Source organism: Gobio gobio (assembly GCF_949357685.1).
Source record: "Gobio gobio genome assembly, chromosome: 2".
Lineage (NCBI taxonomy): Eukaryota > Metazoa > Chordata > Actinopteri > Cypriniformes > Gobionidae > Gobio > Gobio gobio.
Window position 1 is genome coordinate 38,703,664 of NC_137098.1, and position 27,187 is coordinate 38,730,850.

Consider the following 27,187-nt stretch of genomic DNA (forward strand, 5'->3'; position numbering starts at 1 on the left):
CAACCAATGGTACTTTCATTCGGCATGTCATCCACCATGTCACGTATAACTGTGCAGTACTTAAAACTTTATTGGCCACAAATTAAAATTATTTAAAAACGCATAAATGTTTCACATCGTTGGCAAATGTTTCAAGTATGTGACGAGATAACGTCGGAAGTTTTCCAAACAATTCCTCACGTGTAATTTTAATATGCAAAACACCCAATTATACAGTTCACAGATTAAAAATGCACAATAAAATATCCAGTGTTTACCAATATTATCAGCACTTCATTATTGGCGTTCATTTGTTCTAACATGATTATGAAAGGCGTTTAAGATGGCAAAGGTGTCTTAAAGGTGTCTCTTACACTGAAATGTGTTGTGTTCATGTGCTTACTGTTGACTGGGCCGCGTGCAAAATAATAAAGTAGAGTACGAGACGACAAGTAACCACTAAAGGTCAATTGTTACTTAGGTGGATTATATCTGAAAGTGACAGTGAAAGCAGAGAAGTTTAGGAAACACCTGTGACCTAGAACTACAGAAAAGATCTCGATTGGCCAGGAATGTCACGTGCTGTGGTTTTCAAACTTCCTGCGGGCTGCAAAGAACACCAGAGGGCAGTAAATCCCAACGTTACACCGTTAACCCTTGTGCATTCTAATGGAAAAAGATTTTTGTGGAATTTGACCATTTCACACCCATTTCCTTCATTAAATCTGTTTTGCACTAGGTAGGCCTACACAAAATAGTTTCACCCTGGACCTTTTGGACAAAAATGTCCCATTTGAAACTCATTAACTGCAATTTTCAATCCCAGTGCCATTTAACTATAGCCTAATTTAACTATAAAATGACGTGATCTTTGTTAATAGGCTTTCATTCTGTTGGCAAGGCTTCACAATTTAAATATTCACCATTTTTAATCAGATGGTGCCATTTTTTCAGATTTGGCCTATAAAGCAAATACTCACATTATTTCTGTTTTCTGCTTATGCATATTATAGAGCCAATTGGATAAATTATGCAGCTATAATTGTGTGGGTGTGTTGGTATGGATGTCCGAGTGTGGTGTGTGTGCTCGCGAGCGAAATATGAAAGAGAAAACTCAACTGCAAATCACAAATCCAACAACCACTGCGTGAAGCTTTGCTGGGATCTAATGTGAAAATTTGGCACTGTGCCTAAACAAAATCTTACTGAAAGCTCTTTGTTTTTATTTATACATGTATGTATATACCTCAAATTTGGAACACAACTTGTTTAGATTTATGGCTTTGATTTTCTAGCAGTTTTCATAAAGTTAAACTTTTATGACTTTTTCCTTCAACACTAATCTGCCATGGGTCTTCTTTAAAATGAGACCGTCTGTGCTCCCCATATTACATTTGAGGGGTTTTTTTTCTTTACATGAACATATTCTTTTTTTTTATTATTATTGATGCACAAGGGTTAATAATGGAGTCATCGTTAAAAGCCGGTCTTTCTGCAGCCATCCCCATCTAAATTGACACGGGAAACTTTAAGTGGTTGTAGGCCTACCTTTTGTTTTTTATGTTCTGACAACTGAAAGCAGTGCTTAAATGAGACAAATAGACTAAAGTGAATAACAGTCTGCATAACTTTAATATTCAATTGAAAATACTATATACACTGTTAACGTTGGGCCAATTTCCAAAAATCTGTAAACAAAAAATACATGAAGAAACAAACAAGCTTTTTTTTTAGAAAATTCAATATTACAAGCTATTAATGCATGTATGTAAACTCATTTCATTAAAAGTTCACAGGCATGAGTAAAAGGCACCTCATATGAAGTGATAAGTTCAAAGAAATGCAAGAGTGCATTAACAATATCCATTCACCATTAATGGTTTTGATATGAAAGATGAGATGTCAGAGAGGGAGAATTTCACCTGATAGTCAAGTTTGGCAGAAGCCTCACTGTTTCAAAGCATGTGATTGGCTGTTCGCTACTGATGTCACGATTTCATGTGCACATGCCATGTTAGTTATTCATGAACTCATCATCTTCAGGCTTTGATTATGATCAGCATCATGGTACAGAATTTTGTTTAGTAGTTTAAAATAACTTGCAACGCAAAAATCAAGAGGAAATAAAATAAAGAATTACAAGCCAGCACTTTCTCCACACATGCTTCCTTCAGTCCATGATTTCAACGGTCACAATCTTCCACAGAAGCTTAACTTGTGACCAGGCTTGTAATTTTCTAAAATAAAATGTTTATGTACATTGCATGGCAATGAGTGCAACTAAAGATGAGGACAACAAAAACATCAAAAGAGTCCCTCCTTGTAAAATTTCCAGAACCATAACACGAATGTGTTAGTCACGTCACATCACAACCCACACCACATCTTCCCCCTTACCAAAGCGAAATGGCTAAATTTGCATCAGGCAAAATAGTTGAGTAGTTCATATAAGGTGCTACAAAAGATTTTCAACTGTGCATGTCAATCTTGTCAAACCTCACATTTCAGTTGTTAATAAATAATATTTGTAACTGAATCTCATGTATGATAGAGGGTGTCTATTAGCCACACACCCTGCTGCAGAATGAATGGTTTAAAAGCACATTTTAAATGGGAAAAAGAAACAATGTTGCTGTATCCCATTTTCTCTAATGGGTTGTAAAAAAATCAACATTCAAACAGTGTTACATGTCTGACTAAACCACAAATAGTTCCCCAAAACTCATCCAGAAACCATTTCCTGAAATTATTAGTACTGGTAAACGAGGCTGTATTTCTACAAACTTCATTAAATCATGTTTAAAATTAGAATGAAAAAAAAAACATTAGCAAGATACTCAGCACTACCTCTACAGTTAAACGAGTAGTTAGCGTGTTAAGTAGTGCTGGAGCGAGCCAGCATATGTTTTCCAAATCAGGACACATCTCATCTCTGTAGTTACTCCAGAGCAGTATACTCTTTCAGGAAACTGATGTGGAAATCTTGCACTTTGCCAAGAAGTACCTTTAGCTTCTCTGTGGATGGCAAGATTGTCATCCTGAAACAAAGACAAGCAGGGAAAACAGTGTTACTGGTATATAAACTATTACAACACAGGTGCCTGCAACTGGAAACAATATCACATTAAAGGGGTGGTAAACCACGATTTCACTATTCTAACTTTAGCTAACGTGTAATGTTGCTGCTTGAGCATAAACAACATCTGCAAAGTTACAACGTTCAAAGTTTAAAGCAAAGGGAGATATTTGCTTTTAAAGAAATCAGTTTCTAAGGACTACAGCAAACGGCCACTAGGGACTACTACACATTCACCCAGGTTTTGCTGACATCACCAGGCCCAATATTTACATAAACCCCTCCTCCGAGAATATGAAATAAGGGGGGCGAGGCAATTTTGTATCGCCGCGGGGAAGCGTTAGTAGGCTGTGTTTTTGCCGCAATGCCGAAGAAACGCTGTTATTTTCATCCGGATTGCAGGTCTGGGGTACTTGCTCTGTTCAGCCTTCCTTGGGAAGGGGGTGCGTTGCAGAGCGTTTAACATACAGCATGTTATATGCACGTGTGTTTAAGTCAGCGGGGAATCAGGCGCGCGCAGGGCTCCCTGCATCCACCGTCTTCGCGATTTCAATGCCAGATTTGCACAACGTCAGCTGCGTGAAAAAAACACTGCCGGTGCGTGGATGCACGACGCGCGCGCTGCACATTTCACGGAGGACAACACAAACTTCCACAAACTTTAATACAGGATATGCACAACGGCTTGTCCTGAAAGCTGGATTTACAAACAGAAGCTGTTTACGGGCCACAACCTGTAAGTCTGATTTATTTTTCATCGATGTGTTTTCCTGTAATAGGTTAATTGTGCGTTGTAGCAAGGAAGTAAACAGATGACAACGCTGTTCTGCAAACCAGTCTGTCAAATGCTCATTCATACTTAACGTTATCCGACGAACACCTACCGTTACAAACACTAACGTTAAAATCTCAACAGCGAACCTGGCATTAGTGTAAATGATTCTTTGATTAGAGCTTTTATGTATTATTTATCTACAGGCATGCTAAACATGGTTCTGTGTGTGATTTGGCTAACTTACTAGTTAAAGCCAGTGCTTAGTGTTCGTTTTGGGTTAGTTCTTGCGACAGATATTTGGCTATAATCGTTCTAAAAAATACAAAAGTTAAAGTGCCATTCAGTAGCGATCATTATAGATCCGCAGCCTTTACTCTTGAGGACTGAACAGGTTCTGCTCGATCATCTTCACTCAAATGTTCTGGGTCTGATTCGGGCGGTAAGGGGCGTGACGTTTCCGACGTGCACTGCGGTTAGCGAATCACAACACACTGGGCCAGCTAACCAATCTGAGCCCACTGCGTATTTTTGAGGGACTGGCTTCATACAACCCGGAAAGCATCAGACCGTTTTACAAGGAGGGACAGAGCAGTGTAGAATAAAGGTCAAATATATGAAAAATAAGGCAATTTTTTTTAAAACGAAGCATGAACACATGTTACAGTGCACCTCACAAACACAATCAAGCCTTCAAAAGAATGTGTTTTACCACCCCTTTAAAGCTGCAAGCAGCAAAGAAAGGGCCCTCGCAACCGTGCCGCCACCACCCGGTGGATTTAGGAAAAGAGGACGCTGGGAAATAAGCATTTAGGTATATAAAAATATGAGGTCTATGTCAGTCATTTGTATTTGCCACACTTCCTGCTACCAGGTGGTGGCGCTATGACTAACTAAATTTTGGCGTGTAGATGTCTCCAGGCCAGGGCACTTTAATGCAGATTGGACATTGCATGCTTGAGTTACAACAACTTCCTGTTTCATGGTGATAATAGCATGCTTTAGCGTGTTGCTGGCATGTTTTAGAATGGTTCTATCATGTTTAGTACTCAATTGCATATTTTAGCATGTTGCTAGTAGTGCACCAGTGTTAAACACGTCACTTCCTGTTGTCAGTGGGTGGTGCTATTACTATAACTGAATATTGTCATGTAGATGTGTTCAGGGCAGGACTCTTCTCAAACAGGGGAACTTTGGGGCAGATCGTATTCATTGTATGCCTGAGTTACAACAACTTCCTGTTTCGTGGCATTAATCAAATATATTAGCACTTAGCCGAGTGTTGCATGATTTAACATGCTTCTAGCATGTTTTGTACTTCATGGCATATTTCAATGTTTTTCAGAGAGTGAATTACAGTGTAAAGCATGCCATTTACTGTTGCCAGCAGGTGGCGCTATGACTAACTAATATTGACATGTAGATGTCTTCAGGCCTGGGGCCGTATTCACAAAACATCTTAAAGCTAAAAGTTATGGAGGACAAAATTACTCGAAATGAGAATGAATTCAATAAAACAATTAAATGTACCAGTTTATTCTGCAATAATTAGATTAAATAAAATAAATAAATGTGAATGAAAACAACACTTACTGTTTGATAGATTTCACAATATCATCTTCATGTTGTGTTTAAAAAGCGATATTTTCATAATTAAATGTGCTTTCTCAAAAAGCCGTTTTTCATAATTAATATGCTGCATTTACGAAGGACGCCTATTTGAAGAATCATGCATTTCCAAAGCACGATTTTCCCAAAGATTTTTTTCATAATAATAGAGGACATTTCACTCCACCCACTGCCTGTTGATTGGCATTTTTGTAATGTGCTCTATTATTACGAAAAAAAATCTTTGAGAAAATCGTGCTTTGGAAAATTTTAAATATCTCACTTCCTGTTGGGCTTTCAGATTGAGCTCCATCTGACTTTTTGTAGGTATTGGGCGGTTACATTTGTGAACCGAATTTCATACTTGTACGTGAAACAGCGCGAGCTGCGTTTAATAAAAATTGTAGGTAGCACTATCGAGCCATTTTGTCACACCTAATTCTGAAATTGGTTGCTTTCAGTTATACTGTAATGTAACGTCGTTAATGTTTCAAAGAGACATTAGTATCAGTGACACTGGCCTTCATTCATAAAAACATGCCATTACAACACATTTAAAATATGCTGTCTTTAAATTGTTTCTTCATTAATTTGGAGAGTAACTGAAATTATTACAATATCAAAATATTAAAAACTCCAATGTTTAATTGCAAATAATCATGATTAATTACAGAATTTTTTTTTTGATTAATTTGTTTTTTTATTTTTTATTATCAATTCACAGCACTAATATTTTGTTGTGACTTGAAGTACTTAGAGTGCAGTGTTATGTTGCATCATGCAGTATTTGTCCTGAAAAGTAAATGTGATGTTTGTTACCTCAATAAATGTAAGGTCATTCCTATTTTATGTTCTATTATATTAACATTAAAAACAAACTCTTTTTACGACTAAAATAACAGTTAAGGGTAAAAAGAACTGAATTCCCAAAAATTAAAACAGAAAAAACTGAATTTGGGAAAAAATAAAACGGATTTCATAGGGCCCTATATAAAAACGGGGGGTGTTATGTCATGATTGACAGCTTCTCTGAGTGAAGTTGTCACTGAGGCACACAGACAGACTTTGTTCGGGATTTTTGGGAGGAGATTGGAGCTTTAGTTTTAATTTCTACATTTCATAACTGTTTATTTAACACCAACATTATAACTTGTTTTGCATCTGTGAGTGTGGGCGGGCTTTTGATAATCGCGCCTCTACTTCCTACTCTCTACTGTGCAACTCCGGTCCCGAGATCACTACTGCACAGACTCTGTCCAAAATCTGCGCAAGATGTCAGTGCCGTGTGCGGGCCTCTGAAAGCTTCAACTCTCGTCAGCGGAAGTCAATGAAGTCGCATCGTCCATATTTTTTTACGGTCTATGAATGATACCTATGTATGGAAGTGCATCGCAGCAAATTTTTAAACGCATGTTTTTTTAATTTATTTGTTTCTAGAAACAAATGTTTCAATATATTAAATTAGATGCTTTAACAGTGCAACGTTTTTGAAAACCATGAACTCTACTTATGTTCTTCTGTTTGCAGTCATGTCACTGCTCAGGAGAGTTGCTAGTGTAAGGTTTGAAACTGTGTGCGTCTGCGTGCCATGAGCCAATCTGAATGAGCTAGACTGAATACTCGCATGACAGGTGAAAATGTGCCTATGACAAAAGATGGCAAATTTCACATGGTGTACTTCCAGGGGGGGTCACGTAAAGAATCAGATAAAAAGTTTGAATCTGTTCGAATAACCTGAGCAAGTTTACCTGAAATGATACGTTCCATCTTTCTGTCCAAAGCCACTGCCAGGAACAACACAGATCCCCTTCTCCTCCAGCAACCTCAGGCAGTACAGCATGTCAGGCTGCATTCCTAGAGCCTGCCGAGCCAAATCAGTCAGATTTTACACATACACTCCCTCAGTAACAGCTAATTCCTTTCATTTCAGACATTTTTCTGAAGTAATTAAAGTTGAGTTACAGAACACAGGTTACTTCTGAGTAGAAGAGTAGCTTCTCGAGTGGAATCAGCAGACACCTAGGACCACGATTCCCAAAGCAATAAAACTCCACCAGAAAGCTCAAGTTCTGCTGAAGTAGGAGCACTTGCCTTGGCTTCCTCCACTGCCTTAGGAGGGATAAAGATGCGAGGAAAGGCATACATGGCCCCCTGGACGGGATTACACTTGATTCCTGGAACTGCATTCAGGATCTGCTCAGTTAGCTTAGCTTTTTCTGCTAAAGCACCCAGCACTGACGATTTCTCCTGTAAGAGATCAGACAAACATGAAAATCACACCCAGTCAACAGAAATGCTTTACGACTGTTTGCATGATAACCGGTTACTGATAATGAAGTTGCAGTCAGTGTCAGCACACAATGTGCTTTACTTCACCAGACCACACGACCGACCTGGTGGAACTGTTTGAACGAGGGCTCGTCTGGTTGTGGAGGGTTGACGATGACATCCATTGCAGCCTGGCCAGCCAGAGGGGGGCACAGTCGAACTGATAAAAGCTTCACCAGCTGGGTCTTGACCTCTGAATCCATGTTGATCACCTCCATATATCCACCCCTGAAGCCACACCTGTGGAAGGACATGGACATGAGTTCTCTGAATTGAAGGACGAGGAAACATCCAAAACATAAATATTTATAGTTATGTCAGAAAAATCACAAGTCATTTAATTCCAGTCAGGCCACATTCAACTTTTAACTCTCAGTTAGAAGAGTGAGTTAACAAATATTACATTTAATGTAATAATGCATTGAACTGCCTTTAAAACTCTACCAGTTCAAGCGGTCCTTACAAATACCAATAACTTGACACTGAAGGTGGTAGATATTTCTACATCGCATCTATTTAAAATAGTAAATTACAAAGCCAGACGATGTCTAAATATATGTTTCAGGAAACTGTGCTTATGTCATGTGAAAGTGTGTGAAGGGTCAGTGAAAGCTGATCATAAGGAGGCCATCTCGAATTAAGGCACATGCTGACCCCTGCAGAGGTTAAAGGATAGGGACACTCACTCTCCCGTGTAGCCTTTGGAAGTGGAATGGAAGGAGGCAAGCTCCACACTGTTGAAATACTCAGGACCCATCTCATATAGCACCTTCTTGAAGGAGTGGAACTGACAGTCAGGAGCGTACACATTTTCCTGATACACCTACCAGCAACAGAACAAGCAAACACGGAGAACACAACGGTCATGTGGCGAAGTCAAACATGTTAAAACAGGATTTAGGTAACTGAGGCACACATACTTTCAAATAGTTTCACACTTAAACGTTTGAAGTCGGTATGAGATTTTTTTTACGGTTTATGAAAGATGTCTCTTATAGTAACTAAGACCGCTTTAATTTGATCAAAAAGACAATGTAATACATTTAAAAATGTAATTTATTCCTGTGATGTAGCAAAATGTAAGTCTTTAGTGTCACATGATCCTCCGGAAATATTATGATGAAACATTTCTTATGATTTCAACATTTTGTGGAAACCATGATATTTTTTTTCTTTGATGAATAAAAAGAAAAGCATTTATTTAAAATAGAATGTTTTTGTAACATTATAAAATGTCTTTACTGTCATTTATGATCAATTTAATGCATCCTTTTTTTATCTTACTGACCCCAAAATTTTAAACAGTAGCAAGTTTAAAGATAATCCACTTCTATCTTAACTAAAAGACTTTCTAATTCAAATAGTGAAAGCAAAAGAGCACAGACTGCAATTACCTCATCTGACATAACAAAGAGATTCTCCTCATAAGCAAAGTGCAAGACTTCTTCAATGCATTTTTTACTCTGGACCTGACCTGTAAAGGGTAAAGCAAAGTACATCATTTGCATCAACATCAAACCTAGCATGACGCATCTTGAAGTAGCATATTTTAATACAGAGTCTCATCAGATTTTGTCTAATTACGTGCTCTGAACCTGAAGTGTGTGACGAGGTGCTAAAGCGGTGTGTGAAATCAGTAAATAGTTCTTTTTTTTTTACATTTACCATTTCCAAAACAGTGAATGGCACAGTGTATAGGGAATGTTTCAGATAAGGTAAATATGCTTTTCATTGGAGCGAAACACCTGGTTTTGCATCAGCATGACATTAAATACACCATACAGTACACCATCACACCAAAGACAGAATAGCACAAGCTGGAGAAAATCACAAATGTATCCGACCCATTTGAATTCTACACAGAATACTCTATATTCCACATGCAAGTTTCTTCTAATTACTGCTTAAATTGGTTTATCTTCATCACACAAAGTAATCAGCTTCAGAAGACATAATATTGCCTGAAATCATATGCATGTAATATTAGATCTCATAAGCATCATCCCCAATCACGAGGGATCATGACTGGAAAAAGGACATGCTCTTCTTTCCAGGGCACATGCTATTGGATCCAAACAACCACAGGGGCATTAGGTTTCCTAGCACACAAGAATAGCTTCTACAATTTACCTACCCGTAGGATTGCCAGGGTTAATGATGCAAATGACGCGGGGCTGGCAGTGCTGTTTGGCAGCCTGATAGGCTCTGTAAAGTTCATTGATGTCTAGGGACCAGCAGTTGTCCTCATCCAAGTAGTAGTTGACCTGTACTGCATCCATCTCGGAGATTGCAGCGGAGTAAAGTGGGTACTGAGGGATTGGGATCATTACACCGGTCCGAGAAGAGTCTTTCCCAGACACCAGTAACCGCAGAATAGTCTTAAAAACAAAGTTTGGGTTTGTTGGTAACACATGCCAAGCAAGCAGTCTAGGTCAAGTCTCTGATTTATTGTAAATGTACAATTACCATAATGCCATCACTAGCTCCAGTGGTGAGGTAAATGTTTTCCCAGTTTGAAGGAAATCCATCTCTGTGCTCTATGTATGCGGCAATGTCTTTGCGGATGTACTCTACACCCTGGCTTGCACTATATGCCCCTGTGACAGAAATGCATGCGTTAGCACTGTAGCACTTACTACTGCAAAACAACACTGAATAGAACAGAATGTTGCAATACTGGTCAATTGTTGCCCAGCTTCCTGAGAACTGCGATAACAAGATATCATGGATGCTTTCCCATCGCTACAGAGCCATGTTGAAAACAGTTTTATATTTTATCTAAAAAATTAATAATAACAAAAAAAAGCATTTGATTCAATGTCACGGTCTTAACCAGTTTCAACAACACGTTCTCAGAGGGGACAAATGCACACACCAAGACTGTATCCCCCGCAGCCCTGCAGGATACGCCGTGCTCTCCATTTCGCATCCTCTGGGAAACTGGGGCTGTCCATCAGCTCAGGGAACGTGCAAAGAGCCACCACCTGCACAAAAGAACAAATACAGATAAAACACTGTTATTTGTCTGTAGTCAGTGAGTTCCATGATGTTATATTGGCACTTAAAGGTGCAGTGTGTAGTATTTATGAGGATCTATTGACAGAAATGCAATATAAAATACATAACTATGTTTTGTATAAAGACCTTACATAATTTACCGTTATGTTTTTATTACCTTAGGATGAGCCACTTCTATCTCTATACACCACGTGTCCCCATACAGTTAAATCGCCATTTTGCTGCGTCATGTTTCTACAGTAGCCCTAAACGGACAAACTTCTCTACAAAGCGTTAGTCGCTCTCTCTGCTCTCTCCGAAGGCGACATTTTCGTCCTGTGTCGGCCCCCGTAGCTTCTACATGTACTTCGAAAGGGAGGGGTGAGCGGTGGGTGACTGCAATTCACAACCTCACCACTAGATGCCGCTAAAATTCACACACTGCACCTTTAAAAATGTATTGTGTTTAGGTGTAAGAGCATAGATCAGTGGCACAGGCACACCTACTGCCAGCGTATTTCTGCTAAACTCTCAATGCTATGAGAGATTCCGATAGAGTATTCTCCCATAGCAAACCTTTTTCTGCAATTCAAATTAAATTTCTATATAGGAAATGTGTTTGTGTGACTTTGTATGCACTAGGCCTGTCGCGATTGGTCGACACAATCGACTGCGTCGACGCTGTTAATTAGTCGACGTCAATATTTTTAGTCGACTGGGTAAGTTGGGTACGATATGAAATTGTATTAGTACCGGTACTTTAAAAATGACAGCACTCTAATAAGAGCAGTCTTAATCTGCATCAATGTGTGACAGCAGGAGTGAGGACGTGTGTGTGTGAGCTCTGCACGAAACAATGGAAGCAGAACAGTCAAATATATGTGCGGCTCAGAAAAAGTAAGCAACAGAAAAGTGCAGTGCAGCCGGGACGTGCTCACTCAGGTCCTGGCGAGTATTCTGGTAAGCGCAGTCGGATATGTCTTTAGTGAACGTATACAGAGTTGAAAGAGAAATCGGGTGTTACAATGAATTTGGTCCGTGCAGCTCTTAAAGGGCCGGACCTAATATTCTGTGTGAAGCAGGGCAGGGCAGGAACATGCCGGCCAAGTGAGTTTTTAGGGGTTTTTTAACCCTAAAACAATGATACAACAATGAATAGTAAGTTCTGTCATATTATTCAATTAATTGTACTGTTTTTTGCCATGGTATGGATTCAGTATCGGTATTGAGGTATTTTAGTCTGGCATCTTATCAAAGTCATAATTTTAGTATCGTGACAACACTATTCTATATAAAAAGTATTTGCTGATATTCTCTTTTTTTTGTTATGTTGGTTTACAAATGTGTACCTTTTTATATTTTTACTCTTTTACACTTTGTCAAGGGCGTGTTTACATTTATACTTTTATAGTACACTACTGAATGCCAATGTTGCAAGTTAAATGAAATGTTTTTAAGTAAAATTGTTGAAAATTGAGATAAATTAGTCGATAGATTAATCGATATAAAAATAGCCGTTAGTGGCAGCCCTAGTATGCACACTGAATTGGAATCAGAATTTTGAGCAGGAACTTTGGGAGGGACTGGGCTCCACCTGCCATCTGGCTTGGATTCAGTTATGCTTGGGAACAAAGTTTCCAAGCCATAATAACTCATACAGGTCAGACAGAGGCAGCTTCCCTTTGGCTCCCTTTTCTGTAATCATATGACCACACTGATAAGAGACTATCGCTGCATCCCAATTCACATACTATCTATCAGACCTAAATAGTATTCAAAATTAGAATTAGTGTGTCCCAAATCGTAGTATGTTGAAATGAGTATTACAAAGATAACCGGATGGTCTACTTTTTCTGGTTAGAATCCAAAGTGCTGGTCTGTGCACACACTAATGGCAAATATTGCCCACAACCCATTGCATGTTGGACAAGGCTCTGATACAATTGGAAATTAAATTACATTAAATTGAATGTGGAGGATTTTAACGGTGACAAAATTATTGAAAGGGCAGTTTAATCGGTGACAGGATGCACGTAACTAATATGTACCAAAGCTTGCCTACTATTCTGCTTCACACTCAAACGCATGTACTTTTTCTTCACAAAAACAGTACTTACTTTTATGGCATAGTATAAGTAGGCGAATTGGTATGCAACATTCGACTATCATGCTAGCATGAAAAGCTGTCTTGTTGGCTCAAAAAAAATATTCACAAGCTGCAGTTCCAGGCCATCACACAAGCTTTTGTTCAGCTCATAATGACAGGCTAGATCAACTCTGACTAAACTAGGCCAATAAAAAGAGACGATAAATCTTCCACTGGAATGTACATTGTGTTCCAAAACTGTGAGTGGTAAACAAAAGCTGCTTTTCCTTCAAGCCACTGGAATCAGACTCCTCATTATCCTGAATAAACCTGTTCAAACTACAAAGGTCTAAGACTTTCACTAATCTTGTTTCTAAGGAAGCTTTCACACTAGTACTTCTGGTGCACACCCGGGTTCAATTGAGGTCAGAGTTTAGATGAGGTGAATGCTTTTTTTCCTGACCTCGTTTTCCTCGCGAACAGTACACGAGTCCTAAAAAGGGTATGGTTTATGCCAACTTCGGTACAGTTAACTGCTGATATGTACGCAATCGTACAAAATTGCAGAAGTGAAACGCTATTGATGAGACATATGATTTGATAAATCTGTGTGTGCATGTTCTCGCTCACTTTCCAGACAAGCGTGATAGACACACTGTAAGCAGAGAGAATGTATATCTAATTTCTGCTCGCCTTCAGCAGAAACGGACTTCAGTCCGTTTCCAATACATTCACGTCAGATAGACGCAAGTGCTGTCATGTGCTGATGCTTAAAAACTTAACGGGATAGTTCACCCAAAAATGAAAATCCTGTCATAATTTCCTCACCCTCAAGTTGTACCAAGCCTGTATGAGTTTCTCTGTTAGTAGGGAAAACAATACTATGGTAGTCAATCTGTTTGGTTACAAACATTCTACAAAATATCTTCTTTTGTGTTCAGCAGAACAAAGAAACTCATACAGGCTTGGGACAACTTGAGGGTGAGTAAATTATGACATTTTCCTTTTTGGGTGAACTATCCCTTTAAGGCTTAAACACCAAAACGTGTATGCTCCTGCGTCGTCCTTACCAAGAAACATGGGAAAACAGCCGCTGCTTTTATGCAAATGCACCGCAGTTCAGACCCAAATAATATAATGAGAATACAAGCCAGCAGAGGGTAAGGGGAGCAATCAAACTGGCGTTCGGACCAGGCAATCAAACAAAGTGTGAAAGCACCCTAAGATACCAATGCTGTTTTTAAAGACTAGAAGAGTCGTGTAGTAGAGAGATATAGTTTAAGAACCATTGCATAGCTAATATTCTGCTACATTTTGGCACAATCAACAGTTCAGGGGGAAAAAATATGCATTTTTCAAAAAAAGTAGCAAATTCCTTAATTTAATGCCAACTTATTTTGAGATGACCCTCTTTAAGACTAGAATGATTTGTGCATTTGCGGTTACCTGTCTGAGGAAGGTGATTGGTTGCTGTCCCATGGCATGTGCGTCACCGATGTTGGCTTTGATGACTTCAGAAAAGGGTTTCGTTCCACCCTATAAGAGAGTAAGAGAGATGCCCATTATATGAACAATGCTTCTAAAATGCCCTAATTCTTGCCCAGAATTCAGGCTGCAAAGCACACACCAAATAAACCTGCCCCCACATGCACCAAACAGCTGTAGGGAAATCATCATGTCTACCAATACTGCAGTGAAAGCAGGTGTTTGTCTGGACACGCATAATTAGTTTTGATAACGAAAAGCAGGCTATGCTACATTTGCAGAAATCTGTGATGTCGTGAAATCAACCTCAATATTATGACCTTCTACAGACATAAATGATCATTTTCCTACGTTACTTTCGATGTCATTGATTGTATGCCACTGTAGTCGTTATTCTGTACCATGTAGTCACATGCTAAGGGCATTACAACAAAGTTTAACAAAGTTTTTAAGGGCATGACAACTGTCAATGAAGGCCACATTATGCCCTTGTCAGAGGTCCAGATAACACCTGTTGATGGGATATAAATAGAGCTCGCTTCCGAAGTGCTCATCTGTCATAGCTGAGCATGCAAGCTCAAACTAACTTCTACATTCTGCAAGGAGGTTAGAAAGTGAGCTGAATGAACAGTTCCATTCAAACTAAGCAGCCCACATGGACACAATAAGAAAGGGAGGGGGGAGGGTTAAAATGAGCAACTACAAAGCATGTAGTAGGGCATTACTTCCAACCACTGAGCACATTTGGTATGTAAAGCAGTATCCCTGAAGGGGTGTCTTCAGATCGATCCAGAAACTAGAGTAGAAGTGATCTTACAGCAGGTTTCCCCCTAAAATGAACATTTAATCCATTTAATTTCAACATAAACATTTGTGAGCAAAATTTGCTTGAAATTGCTATATTTTACATAGTGTTTTAAACAACGAATGAAAGTTTTGAATTTAAGATTTTAAAGATTTTTCAAGATTGCTGGTGTAAATGACAGGCTGCATTTCTCTAAAGCATTGTGAACGAAGATCATTGCATTGGTGAAAATGGTTCAACAATCTACTTGGACTTTCAATGATTTTGGCAAATGCAGCCCAGAGCGGTTTATTCCTTTAAAAAAAGATGAGTCAAATCTCCAGAAATGGAAGCATGTTCAAAACAATATTCAAACAACAAACATATTTGATGATACACATAAGATGTAAAGGCTCTATTATAAATTATTTATGAGGCTGAGAAACCTTAATAATCATATCAGTTACCACTTCATACAAGTAGTCAGTTTGTGACCAATGAGAAAAACAAATAGAACTCAAAATACTGACATAAAATAAAAAATAAAAGATGTATTGAAAACGGGGGGGGGGGGAATTAAACTTTTGTTCACAACTTTCTTTTGGGTTTAACAGGGCAATTTTGACTATTTTGCCAGTGGTTACAATTGTGCACAGGAATGAAACATTTTCACTAACTTTGTTTTCTAACTTGTTAGAAAAAAAATTACATGTAGTTTGTTTTAATCAGGAGGTATCCAAAAGCCACGAACTGGGTAATAATTGTGATTAAATAAGTTAAATGAAGCACATTTATTTATAAAAAAAAAAAAAAAAAAAAAAAAAAAAAAAGCACATTTACAAACATGTAACGTTAGGCTAGCGGTCTCTGGGATGCATGGGAGCAAAATTAGTATTTTAACATCGTCTCACTCTCACCTCCTCCAGGCATCTTTCAATCTCTCCAGCTTTGATGACGATAGGTCCTCTCACGGCGTACTCCACAGCCTTCACCTGCGGGTTCAGAGTGTCCATAGTCAGGGTCTTCCGCATCTTTACGTCCAGACGCCCAGCATCCACTTTAGCCTCGGCGGTGCTGAAGCGCATCTGACCGTACTTCTCCACGGACGGACCTTGAGATTTGTGTCTCACCCCGGTAAGAGATGTCAGTGTTAAGGGAGCACAGTAATCGAGAGCTCCGGCGATCAACGACCGAGCTGCCAGTGACTGCAAGCGAAACATGTCGGCAGAGTGAGGAAGTCGAGTCTGTCTGGTGAACCTTTCAAAAGCTCGAAACAAGGATGCGCGTGAAGGGACGCGACTGCAAAAGATCCTGTAACCGTCGTTCTCGCCGCAAGCTAGGAAAATTAAAGGTTCAAAATGACAAATAAAAAACGAAATCACTTAAGAAAATGTTTCTTCTGTACAAGGCCGATCCGCATTATCAAATGCTTGACTGTATCACGCTCAGAGAGTCGCCTCATCATCGACTACTATCATCCACCCGCCAATCTTTATGCGCTCTCGTTCACTGCGCTCATGTTACTGTTCGCCATGGGGGTTGTAGTTCTCACGCTGCTGCTTGATCCGCCGTCACCATTCAGTGCTCATAAATAAAACTACAATACCCACCGCTGTATGGTTTAGCGCAGCCGGTGGGTGTGTACAAGGGGAGGAGATTTTCCAACTGTCACAGCAGGCCAAAATTTCATCAGAACAGAACACAAGAGTATGCAAAATGCTTTAGCCACCGGTAAATATGTATTGTGTAATATCATATTACACAATATATATTTACCGGTCGCTTGAGGTCAATCATTTTTTAGAATGAAAGACAAAAAAAGAAAGAATCTGTTAAATAATGTTATTTCACCCATTTGATTTAAGAAAAACATTTCCCCTTCTTGTAGTGACAAATTACAATTCCTTGAATAATCAGGAGTGACAGAGATCATATGATTAGCCTACATGGACCAGCCATAAGGTAATAGCATCATACCCCACGCACAGTTGTGGTCAGAATTAATGGCACCCCTGGTAAATATGAACAAAGATGGCTGTAAAAAATATTCTGCATAGTTTATCAAATGAAATCTAACCTTTCATTAAAGTAAAATGATTGAAAGTGTGGGGTAAATAATCACATTATGAAATAAATAGTTTTCTCCAAAACACGTTGGCCACATTGGCACCCTTTAATTAAATACATTTTGCAACCTCCTTTTGCCAAGATAACAGCTCTGGGTATTCTCCTATAATGCCTGATGAGTTTGGAGAACACCTGACAAGAGATCAGAGACCATTCCTCCATACAGAATCTCTCCAGATCCTTCAGATTCCCAGCTCCATGGTGGTGCTGCTTCTCTTCAGTTCACCCCACTCCTTTTCTATAGGGTTCAGGTCAGGGAACTGGGACAGCCATGGCAGAAGCTTCGTTTTGTGCTCAGTGACACATTTCTGTGTTGATTTTGATGTTTGTTTTGTTGTCCTGATGTAAGATCCAACCACGGCGCATTAATATTTTTATTTTTTTATCTGTTGGTATTTGTAGAATCCACACTCTAGAAAATCTGCAATTGGGTTGTTTTAACCCAGCAATTGTGTTGGTTGTGTGACATTTAACCCAACCGCTGGGTTAAAACAACTTCTGCAGTTGTTTTTAACCCAGCATTTTTTAGAGTGCATGATACCATTTATCTGAACAAGATGTCCAGGACCGCCAGCAAACAAAATAGGCCCATATTAAAGATCCAGAGGTAAAATTAACCGGAATGGGGTACTTGTTATCCCTGTTCGCACCAAACTTATTTGGTGGGTTTGCTGCCAAAAGCTTTTTTGTTTTGTTTGTTTCATCTGACCATATATTCCGGTCCCTTTTGAAGTTCCAGTCGTCTCTGACAACTGAATATGCTGGAGTTTGTTACATCTTTAGTTGATTGGAACTTCTTAATTATTGCCCTGATGTTGGAAATGGGAATTTTCAAAGCTTTAGCTATTTCCTTACAGCCACTTTTCATTTTGTGAAGCTCAACAATCTTTTGTGGCACATCAGAATTTGGTTTTACTCATTATGATGAATGTTTAAGAAAATGGCGTTTGTGTTTTCTCATATTTATACTCCTGTGAAACAAGAAGTCATAGACAATTTTTATTTTCCTAGTCACCCTGGCATGTTAAGAAAAATGTAAATATTAATGAGAATATATACTTCAGAGATTACTCACAATGACACTTGCGGCCAACGTGTTTTGGAGAAAAACATTTACCCCCCCCCCCCCCCCCCACCACCACCACCACCACCACCACCACCACCACCACACACACACACACACACACACACACACACACACACACACACACACACACACACACACACACACACACACACACACACACGCACACACACACACACATACATTCAATTATTATACTTAAATGACATTATTATTTTAATGACAGATCAAAAGGATAAACAATGCAGGTTTATTTTTACAGCCATCTTTGCTTATTTACCAATGGTGCCAATAATTCTGACCACAACTGTAGGCCTCAGTGTACTAGAGCAAATTGAGCTTGTTTATAAAGATCATACTGTTTCTTTCACTTTGAACGATAGTACTCTAGTGGTGAATGTCTCATTTAGGCAACATCAATATGAGTTTTACCACAAATTAAAGTCAAATCCTGGAGACGTGAAAATGTATTTGTAGACTGCAATGTAATCTGAATGAAATGCTGCCATCTATTGGAAGCAAATCTCGATAACAGCCTTTATAATGTTTGTTTATTTGTGTTTGTTAAACTAACACTTAAGCATTTTAGAATGCCTACCTCTCACTGCCACACCATTTGTTTGTTAGGTTGCTTTTTTATTATTATGTATAAGTTATTTTTATAAGAGGCAAATATTTGACAAACTGAAGAGTGTTTTCACTTATAATGGCTGGCATGCCAGTGAAAGGTTTTAACATAACAAAAAGAAATAATTCCAGTTAGTTCCTAAACAAGATTGTCTTTCAGTCACATCGAAAACGTCATTAACACCCTATGTACCAGCAGCCTACGTCATCTTATGTGAGGTTAAAAGAGCAGTGTTGTGCTGAACAATGACTTGTTTAGCATATGAAGAGGACATGGGGTTCCCACAGTGCAACCAACAACCACGAAGTCTGCAGAGCCACATATAAAATTCTTTTAAGATTTTCCTTTCTGTTTCAATACGCACTTGACAGGCTTTAGCATTAAATGACCATTTTAAATGATATGGACAAAATACTTTTATGTTGTAATTTCAAAACACCAGGTCTCATGTTTCAAGCAGTGTATGATATGCAGTGTTTGGGTAAATAATAGACTAAAAAAATAGACTGCTAGAGCGATGAAGGAAATGCTTTCCACAAAGGCAGGCTATAGAAAAGCTCCAGATGCTGCAATGACATATTTGCATAGAATGGGAGGATTTTTCATGATACTCAAGATTAGTTTCATTGAGTAATTCGCTTTCAAAATATAAATCAGCTTCTTATATTATAAACTAAAACATATTCTCACACTTTTTCCAGTAATGACTGATTGTATTTTGGAATGATATGATAAATGTATTTTTGTATTTTGATTTGATATTTTGATTTTGTCAACTATAGGATTGTATCCCATGTTGTCAGATGGCAGTGGGGGTGGGGTGGGGTTAAGAGGAGTTTGCAACAACATCAACTGGAGCACAAAAGAAAGCAGAAGACATGTAAGTGTGATTGATATGAAAACATCTGCTAAGAACGTCAATATTATAAATGAGTTGAAGATATTGTCAAAACTATTTAAGAAATTACATAATCTGTTCAACTGAACAAAATCCTATTAAATTCTACAAACATATAGCCTTATCTTCATACCATGAAATTATCCATTATACCAATGAAATGTAATATTTTATATGTATAAAATGGACCGGATTTAAGATATTGACAAGATACTCCTGATATAAGTCCAGATACTCCTGCCAAATGTTTGAATTTTTATAGCTGGGATCAGTTTGCTATGTTGTTCACAGAAATTGTTGTTAAAGAGTAAGATCCTTTCGCAATGATGCTCATCTTGCACAACTCTTACAGCTTATATATTAGGTAAATAAAGTTTGTTATACATATTCCAGTGTAAGTTATGACATTGTGCAAGCACGTTACCTACAAAAAGGACTACAACTGATTGTACAGCATACAGAAAATCATGAAGGTTAACGTCTCAAACAAGCTTGCAATTCAATATGAGGGGAAAATAGGTTAAACAATTTCAGGATAGTGTTTTTGGAATATAGGACAAATTAGGCTAATACAGATTACAAATACAATCTAATGCTAAATTTCCACACAAACATAATAGCCTACGTTATTATATAAAAAAGCTACATTCATCACATGCCATCCATTACAATTATAAACTATTACCCAGATTATTCGTTATGGTAGCATATAAATCGTCATCGAACAGTTGTTTTCATCAAGTCATAATATTAAAAAGTGATGGCAAACAATGCCTCAACCAGCATATCTATTTCACCTACATCAGCACTTATTGTTCTTCACCCATGTGACTGTCGTGCTGTAGTGCGCATGCTCCTGAGAACTGGAGGCAATATCTGGACATATCTGGACATATTATTATTACCATTCGATCTCCTAAAGTTGTTTTTGTGACGAACAGTACTCAACTATAGAGAGTGTAGTCAAAAAATTGCCAAACCTATCTATTTCTTGCTGTGGGTCACGTGACCCGCCAGCCAGGGACCTATCGAATCTCGACAAGGCGCATGCGCAGTGCGTATAGCGCGATTGATGGTTCATCGGACGGTTGGTGTGTGTCTGAGCTCCCTGGAAGCCTGGATCAGCTGCACTTCTCTGTGTGCGTTAGTGCAGCTGGAAGTTTTGCAGTACGATCGCCGAGGTCAAGGGATATTATTGAAGCTCTTCATCATAAATATGTCTACAAACAAAGTGAAGAAAGTGAAGATGGCCACCAAATCATGCCCGGAGTGTGACCAACAGGTGAGGTGTTGTTTGAGAAGAATAATACATATTTGTGTTTTTGCTTAAGTGCTCAGTCTCCGGATTGTTATGCTTCATATGGTGTGTGCTTTAATGAGGCAAAGGTAATCATTAGATGTGTGTGAGTTTTCAAACAACGTTGCTACGTGTTGTAAAATATGTTTTTCACATTTTGTCGATTGTATTGAAGTGAAATTATTGATATTCTGTATATTGTCACATAAGTAGCCGCTGAATTTTGTTTACATTTTAGTGTGGCGATGAAAACGTGCAAGGCTGTTAAATGATTTCCAGCTTGCTGGATTGAAACAATGAAATTTCATAGGTTTCATCTGTGGTCGCCTCGTCAAATATCGCCAAGAAGGCTAATCTCTGCGATTTAACTGCTTAGAAATCTGCATGATATTATTTGAAGACTTCAGCCATTTCTAATGATGATAAGAGGATATATTCACGCTGATTTCGACATTATAAACGATGAATTACCAGTGTTTATGTTGTCCTTGAACAAACAGAACTCGCGTCATTGCAGATCGTTTCATTAGACTGTATTGTATGTCTTTGTGTTGTGTTTTGGCACATCAGTTTAGCAGAAATCAGGTCATTGTTTCCTGTTTACTGTAGTCAGTGTTAGTTTAACCCAGTCAAAGGACACATCATTGGTGTCTTTATTAAGGCACACCATAAACGTATTGACGTGCTCTTCCTGCAGTGTTGTGAAATATTTAGTCATTATACATAACGTTACTGTACTGACCACGGAGCTCTTTCTCTCTTTTCCCAGATTCCTGTGGCTTGTAAATCCTGTCCTTGTGGCTACATCTTCATCAGCCGAAAGCTTCTCAATGCCAAATTAAATGAAAGGTCTCCAGTAATGGGTAAATTGTGCATCTTTTATGTGTTATATACATATAAACCCCCCCATATAGCCACTCCTATATTTTGTTATTGTAAAGTATGTATTGTTAAATTATTTATCAAGTGGCCTTTAATGTGATGTGAATATTGATCTAAAAAGTGACTGCTATGGGAGGAATGTTGAAAACTATTACATTATTGGATATATTGGAATGTAATTCCAGAAATTGATCAGCAAACTTTTCTCTCTTCCTGAAAATTAACACTCATTTAATCTCTAGTATCTGCACGTAGTCCGCTATAGCCCATGTTTTCTGCCTATAGTCAGGCTGATTAAAAAAAAAAAAGCCGTTTTTTTTTTTTTTTTTACTATCGGTATGTTTTGAACTCTGAGCTAGTGAATGGAAATAAATAGCAGGCAAGTTTCCAGTCAGCAGGATGCGTTGAGACTACTGAAATGAGTGGTGCAGTGGTGGCTGTTTGCTTGAGTGAGTAGTACTAAGAGGGATGGGGGAAGGGCAAACTAATTCCTGTCTGAAAAGCTTGTTCCTGCTGCCTCTCTTTCTCTCTTTCCACCCCCTCCCGCCACTGTCTTGTTATTTAGAAACTAGTCTCAATATTTCAGTTGACTCATTTATATGATACTTTAACGGTCTTTTTTTTCTTTTCTTTTTTATCTCTCAAAGATTATTATTTATGCAAAATGGCTTTCTTAAAGCTAAACTACAGGTTTGTTGGTATTTTAATAGGATATCACAATATGATATCACAAAAATGAGGCATGTAGGAAAAAGTTAGCAAAATAAGGAATAAAAGACCAGCTTGGGTTGTGATAAGCTCGGGCATGTGTGGTATTTTAACACAGTTTTTTTGTTTTTTTTTGTAAACATCCCTTTTTGTATCACTAATATCAGGTTTTAGGTCCGTCATGAATATTGTATTGTATATGCTGATAGTCAAGCACGCTGAAGGTTTATGATTTTTATTGTTCAAAGCCCAGCTGGCTTGTGCATTGCGTTGTTTGGGGTTGCAGACTCAATCTGTGATTGTTACATTGAGTTATGACTGGAATGCTCTGCACAAATGTTCTTTGTTTGAATGTTTTACAGCGGTGTGATGTATTTTTTTTCTGTGAGTCACATAAGGAATTAGTTTAATATATGAAGAATGTGAGATCCTGCTTACATGTTAAATGAAGGGTGTAGTCCTAGTTTCTTCTAAGAGAAATGTCTTTTCTCTTGTAACATTAGGTTTCCATTTTAGCAGCAGTATTTATTTAGGGCTTACCCTTCACTCTGCTAAGAATAATGTGCTCAATTTGAAATGGGACAGACTTTATTTAGATTGCCCTGCCTGTCCTTGCTTTGTTTGCTCCTTTTGTAAGGGGACTTGTAATTCAGACGAAATGTTAAATGAAAGACTACTATAGGCGAGCGTATAAAATAAGAATATTTTACAGCCAATCTTTCCGGATATTTTACAATAATATTCACTTCTTTGACTTCATGGTTTTGTCACAGTTGTGGAAAAGTTGCGCAGTGTTAATTAGCTGTAGAACAGGGCTCTTCTTGTTAGTGCAGGTTATTGACAGTGCCTGGATTCCGGAGTTAATGTGCAGTCATACAGCAGGCCTGGAAAGGGAGGGAGCAGAAGCGGATCTTATCACTGCGTTTAGAATCAAATAGCTGCCATGGAAATTTTACATTTATGCATTTGGCAGACGCTTTTATTCAAAGCGACTTACAGTGCCCTTATTACAGGGACAATCTACCTTGATTTACTTGATTATATAAACATTTAAAATATCTGTTGGTGACAGATGGTGTTGTCATAAGAGATTCACAGAATTGAGTTACACCAAGATTATCAAATCCTTCAATTGTTTGATTATGATAAATACACGTGACAAAATATTTTTGAAAAGGTCCTTTGGTGTGACTTTGTCTAACAATATTTAAACAGCATTTTGCTAATCATTTTCTAATTATATTATTCATGCAGTCTTAATTAACTGAGAATTTACATGGAATATATGTAGTAAAATGAATTTGTCACACCATAATAAACAAGGAAAGGAACAAAAAAAGTGAGGAAAATAGTGAAAATATCAAGGAATTAATTGATTTTAGAAGAAGGAAAAAAAACGGCTACACTTTCTCTGGAAATTTTTTACAAATTATTTACATTTAAATATTAATATTTAATATAACTGGCCAAATTCTGTATATCTATTTCACTGCTTTCAATTTTTTTATTCTTACTCTGGGCGTAGTCATTTTCAAAAATTATCTCTCAGATAAGCTCTCTTCACACAGGGTTGCTAGAGTCTGTTACTAATGGCGTTTACTCAAAGACTAAAGAGCCCTATAAATAAACTCCCTCAGAGAGGCGCAGGCCTACTTCCTTTAGTAACAAGCCCTTAATTCTCTGACTGTAGCTCTGCATAGGTTTGTGACTTTCTGCATAATTTGCTGATTGGCATTAGAAGTGACAGACCCCCTTTTTGGCTTTTTAGTCTGTCAATAATGGTTGGGGGATGGGTTTAAAGAACATGTGAGGAAAAAGAGAGCTGCTTTTTGTGTAAAACTGTTTATGAGATGGTTTGGCTAGTTTGTGTATATATAGAATGTGACTGTATCAACCCCCACTATTTTATAATTTATCCTTTCGATTGCGTTTCAGACAATTTGGATGCAAAGAGAAGACGAACAGAAAGAATCAGAAAAGAAAAGATAAACTTAACATCTACCAGTGATATGGAAAATAGGAGGCGATCCCGTTCCAACAGTCAGTCAGATCCAATCCGCAGAGGACGAGGCAGACCGAAAACTGTTGGGCTGAAGAAGCATGAAGAAGAAAAAGGTAACGTGTGCTCCCACGTGTCTGGGGAAAAGTACAAATTGTAGATTTATAGTAACTATAAACATGGACATTAAGAAATGTAGACATCCAGAGTGATTTTATTTGATATTTTATTTTTCCATTTAGTCTTTTACAATGATGTCAAATAATTTAAACGTAATTGTCTACAATAATAATAAACTTGACAATAAACTTTTTTTTCCCTCATTAACTTTTCTTGGAATATTTGTTGAAATATATTCTTGGAATACCGTATATGCCCTTGCTCTAGTGTTTCGTTGCTTTTGTCAGTGTTTTCTGATTTTTCCGAATGAAAGCATTCTCAGTGAGTGTGCATGTGAAGGGTTCTTGTGAATAATGTTTGATTACAGTTTCTCATAATTTATCATCTAAATGCTTCTTGCCTGTTGGGTCAAACGGTAAATGAGCAAAACCTTAAAGATTAACATTTTAGGAGCATTTCAAATATCTTAAGCATTAAGAAATAAGAGAAGAGAGGTTAAGAGGTTAAGAGAAGTTGCAGAAATATTGGGCTACTCTTTGGAAGTGAAAGATTTTGACATGTATTCCCACTTCTGGAGTGACTGGGCAAAAGGAGTTATACAACAATACTGGCAGTGTGTGATGATGCTATTTGTGTCCTCGGGGTCCAGATACAGACCTCTCCCCAAACTGACCTTCACACTGCCCCTAGAGATTTCTTTTTTTTATTTGCATTTAGAATAAAAGCCTCTCATTGGCGTGTCACCACTGATCCCACTGCATCTGTCTTCACTCCCGGCCACACCTAGCTGTAAACCAAATAGTGTCTCCTATTAAATAAAATCCTCTGTTGAGCAACTCAAGTATGTTTTAGATAAAGCACATCAAAATGACATCGGAAGACCATGTCTCCATGGACAGTAGGACAAAAGACATATTCAGGATTCAGGAGCCATCAGGGTGGCATGTGGTGCATTGTACTGTTTCCAAGTGTATGGCTTTCATATTGTGGATTAATGATTTACGCACATGGTTCTTTCTTTACTCTCTGCTGAATAAATCATTGCCAGGTTGGAAGCGTCTATGCATTGTCAGCTCTTCTATGGAGAATCTATGATTTTCAGTTGTCTGCAAATCTGCTATTTTGCAATTGGTTATTTAACAAATTACATTTGTATGAAGTTCTATCCTTGATTCGTATCCTGTACTAAACTGGCACATTTCCCTGTTGATAACAATACTGCGTGGTTGTTTTATTTATTTATTCTCTTTTCTTTTACAGAAAAACAGGAAAAGGAGGTTGACATTTATGCCAACCTCTCTGATGAGAAGGCTTTTGTGTTTTCGGTGGCCTTGGCTGAGATTAACCGCAAAATTCTGGGCCAGAGACTCATCCTGTAACAGACGTTGGAAACAATTGCAGCTGAAACTCAGGACTCTTACTGGGCGGGTGTGCAGATGTCCCATATGTCTATGTAAAAGCGGTTGGGGAAACTCTGACCCGAAGAAGCTTAAACCCCTGCCTGTGTGGCCGAAGCTCAGTGGTGCTGCCGTGTATTGGTGGATTTCGGACACCTGCTCTCTATATCAGGGGGAAAAGGACTGTTATCCTCGACATGAGTGAGAACTGTAGTAATCATTAGCGGTGTAGGATTCTATCTATTTTAATGACAATTTTATGGAATGTATTCAGTGTTCCTACCAGTCGTTTCCTAAACTTTTTAACTGTTTATTGGGGGACAGTGGATTCACCAAAAGAACAATTTATGTGCAAATTATATCTGGTACCAATAATCAGACGTAAGCTGATCAAGTCCATTATTTGTTTATTTGAGCCATATTATTTCACGAGTAACCTAGTGGGAGCTGAACCCAAGAAAATGGCGGATTAATGGTTATTTATTATGCCTCAACCACCTTAATTTAAGTGTGTATTTTATTTTCCCTTTTGTTATTGTTTGATAAATGGTAACAAAATTAATGTGTAATATTCACCCTGTATATGAATATATTAAAATCAATTGCATTTAAACTCCTAGTTTTATTTTCAGGGGAAGTTAATTGCAACCATTCCTTCTACGTCATGTGCCCCTCTTTAGATGGATTTAGAGCAAGAAAAATGCCTATGGCAATTCTCAAAGCGAGCTCATATTTCAGCTGTTCAGCAGTCCTCTACAGCTATACTCAAAACTGAACCCTTTTGTTTCAAGTTCTTTACAGGCAATATTTCACCATGAACAAAAAAACGAACTCAAATGTGTTGAATAAAATGTGTGAGGATTGTCCTTAGATGCCCATGTTTCAAACGATAATTAGGGGCCAAGCACCGAAGGTGCGTAGGCACCACTGGT

The 27,187-nt window shown here is 38.2% G+C and overlaps 2 protein-coding genes across 3 annotated transcripts; one reads left to right on the forward strand and one right to left on the reverse strand.

Annotated features, from left to right (window-relative positions):
* Positions 1–1,592: 1,592 nt before the first annotated feature.
* Positions 1,593–16,682, reverse strand: gpt2 (glutamic pyruvate transaminase (alanine aminotransferase) 2). Of its 2 annotated transcripts, XM_079837597.1 has the most exons (12): positions 16,246–16,584; positions 16,033–16,107; positions 14,293–14,382; positions 10,639–10,747; positions 10,230–10,360; positions 9,898–10,141; positions 9,158–9,237; positions 8,450–8,586; positions 7,829–8,003; positions 7,527–7,682; positions 7,184–7,296; positions 1,593–3,017 (listed from the first exon to the last, which is right to left on the reverse strand). In XM_079837597.1, the coding sequence occupies exons 1-12, from the start codon at positions 16,333–16,335 to the stop codon at positions 2,918–2,920; spliced, it is 1,500 nt and encodes a 499-aa protein (XP_079693723.1). In that variant the 5' UTR covers positions 16,336–16,584; the 3' UTR covers positions 1,593–2,917. The 2 variants fall into 2 exon arrangements, with proteins under 2 accessions (XP_079693723.1, XP_079693722.1); XM_079837596.1 differs by having other exon boundaries at positions 16,033–16,682.
* Positions 16,683–20,909: 4,227 nt separating this feature from the next.
* cUnh16orf87 (chromosome Un C16orf87 homolog) lies at positions 20,910–26,873 on the forward strand. The gene is made up of 4 exons (XM_079810901.1): positions 20,910–21,134; positions 21,919–22,012; positions 24,675–24,854; positions 26,119–26,873. Exons 1-4 carry the CDS (start codon positions 20,925–20,927, stop codon positions 26,235–26,237), a joined length of 603 nt encoding a protein of 200 aa, XP_079667027.1. The 5' UTR covers positions 20,910–20,924; the 3' UTR covers positions 26,238–26,873.
* Positions 26,874–27,187: the final 314 nt, after the last annotated feature.

Excerpts from the sequence above, each read along its gene's own strand:
- gpt2 (XM_079837596.1), bottom strand. The coding sequence starts at position 16,335 with ATGTTTCGCTTGCAGTCACTGGCAGCTCGGTCGTTGATCGCCGGAGCT. Across the intron at positions 14,383-16,032 it reads TTGAAAGATGCCTGGAGGAG|GGTGGAACGAAACCCTTTTC; the intron begins GTGAGAGTGAGA and ends ACTCTCTTATAG. Across the intron at positions 8,004-8,449 it reads TCCAAAGGCTACACGGGAGA|GTGTGGCTTCAGGGGTGGAT; the intron begins GTGAGTGTCCCT and ends GTCCTTCCACAG.
- cUnh16orf87 (XM_079810901.1), top strand. The coding sequence starts at position 20,925 with ATGGTTCATCGGACGGTTGGTGTGTGTCTGAGCTCCCTGGAAGCCTGG. Across the intron at positions 22,013-24,674 it reads TGAAAGGTCTCCAGTAATGG|ACAATTTGGATGCAAAGAGA; the intron begins GTAAATTGTGCA and ends ATTGCGTTTCAG. Across the intron at positions 24,855-26,118 it reads GAAGCATGAAGAAGAAAAAG|AAAAACAGGAAAAGGAGGTT; the intron begins GTAACGTGTGCT and ends TTTCTTTTACAG.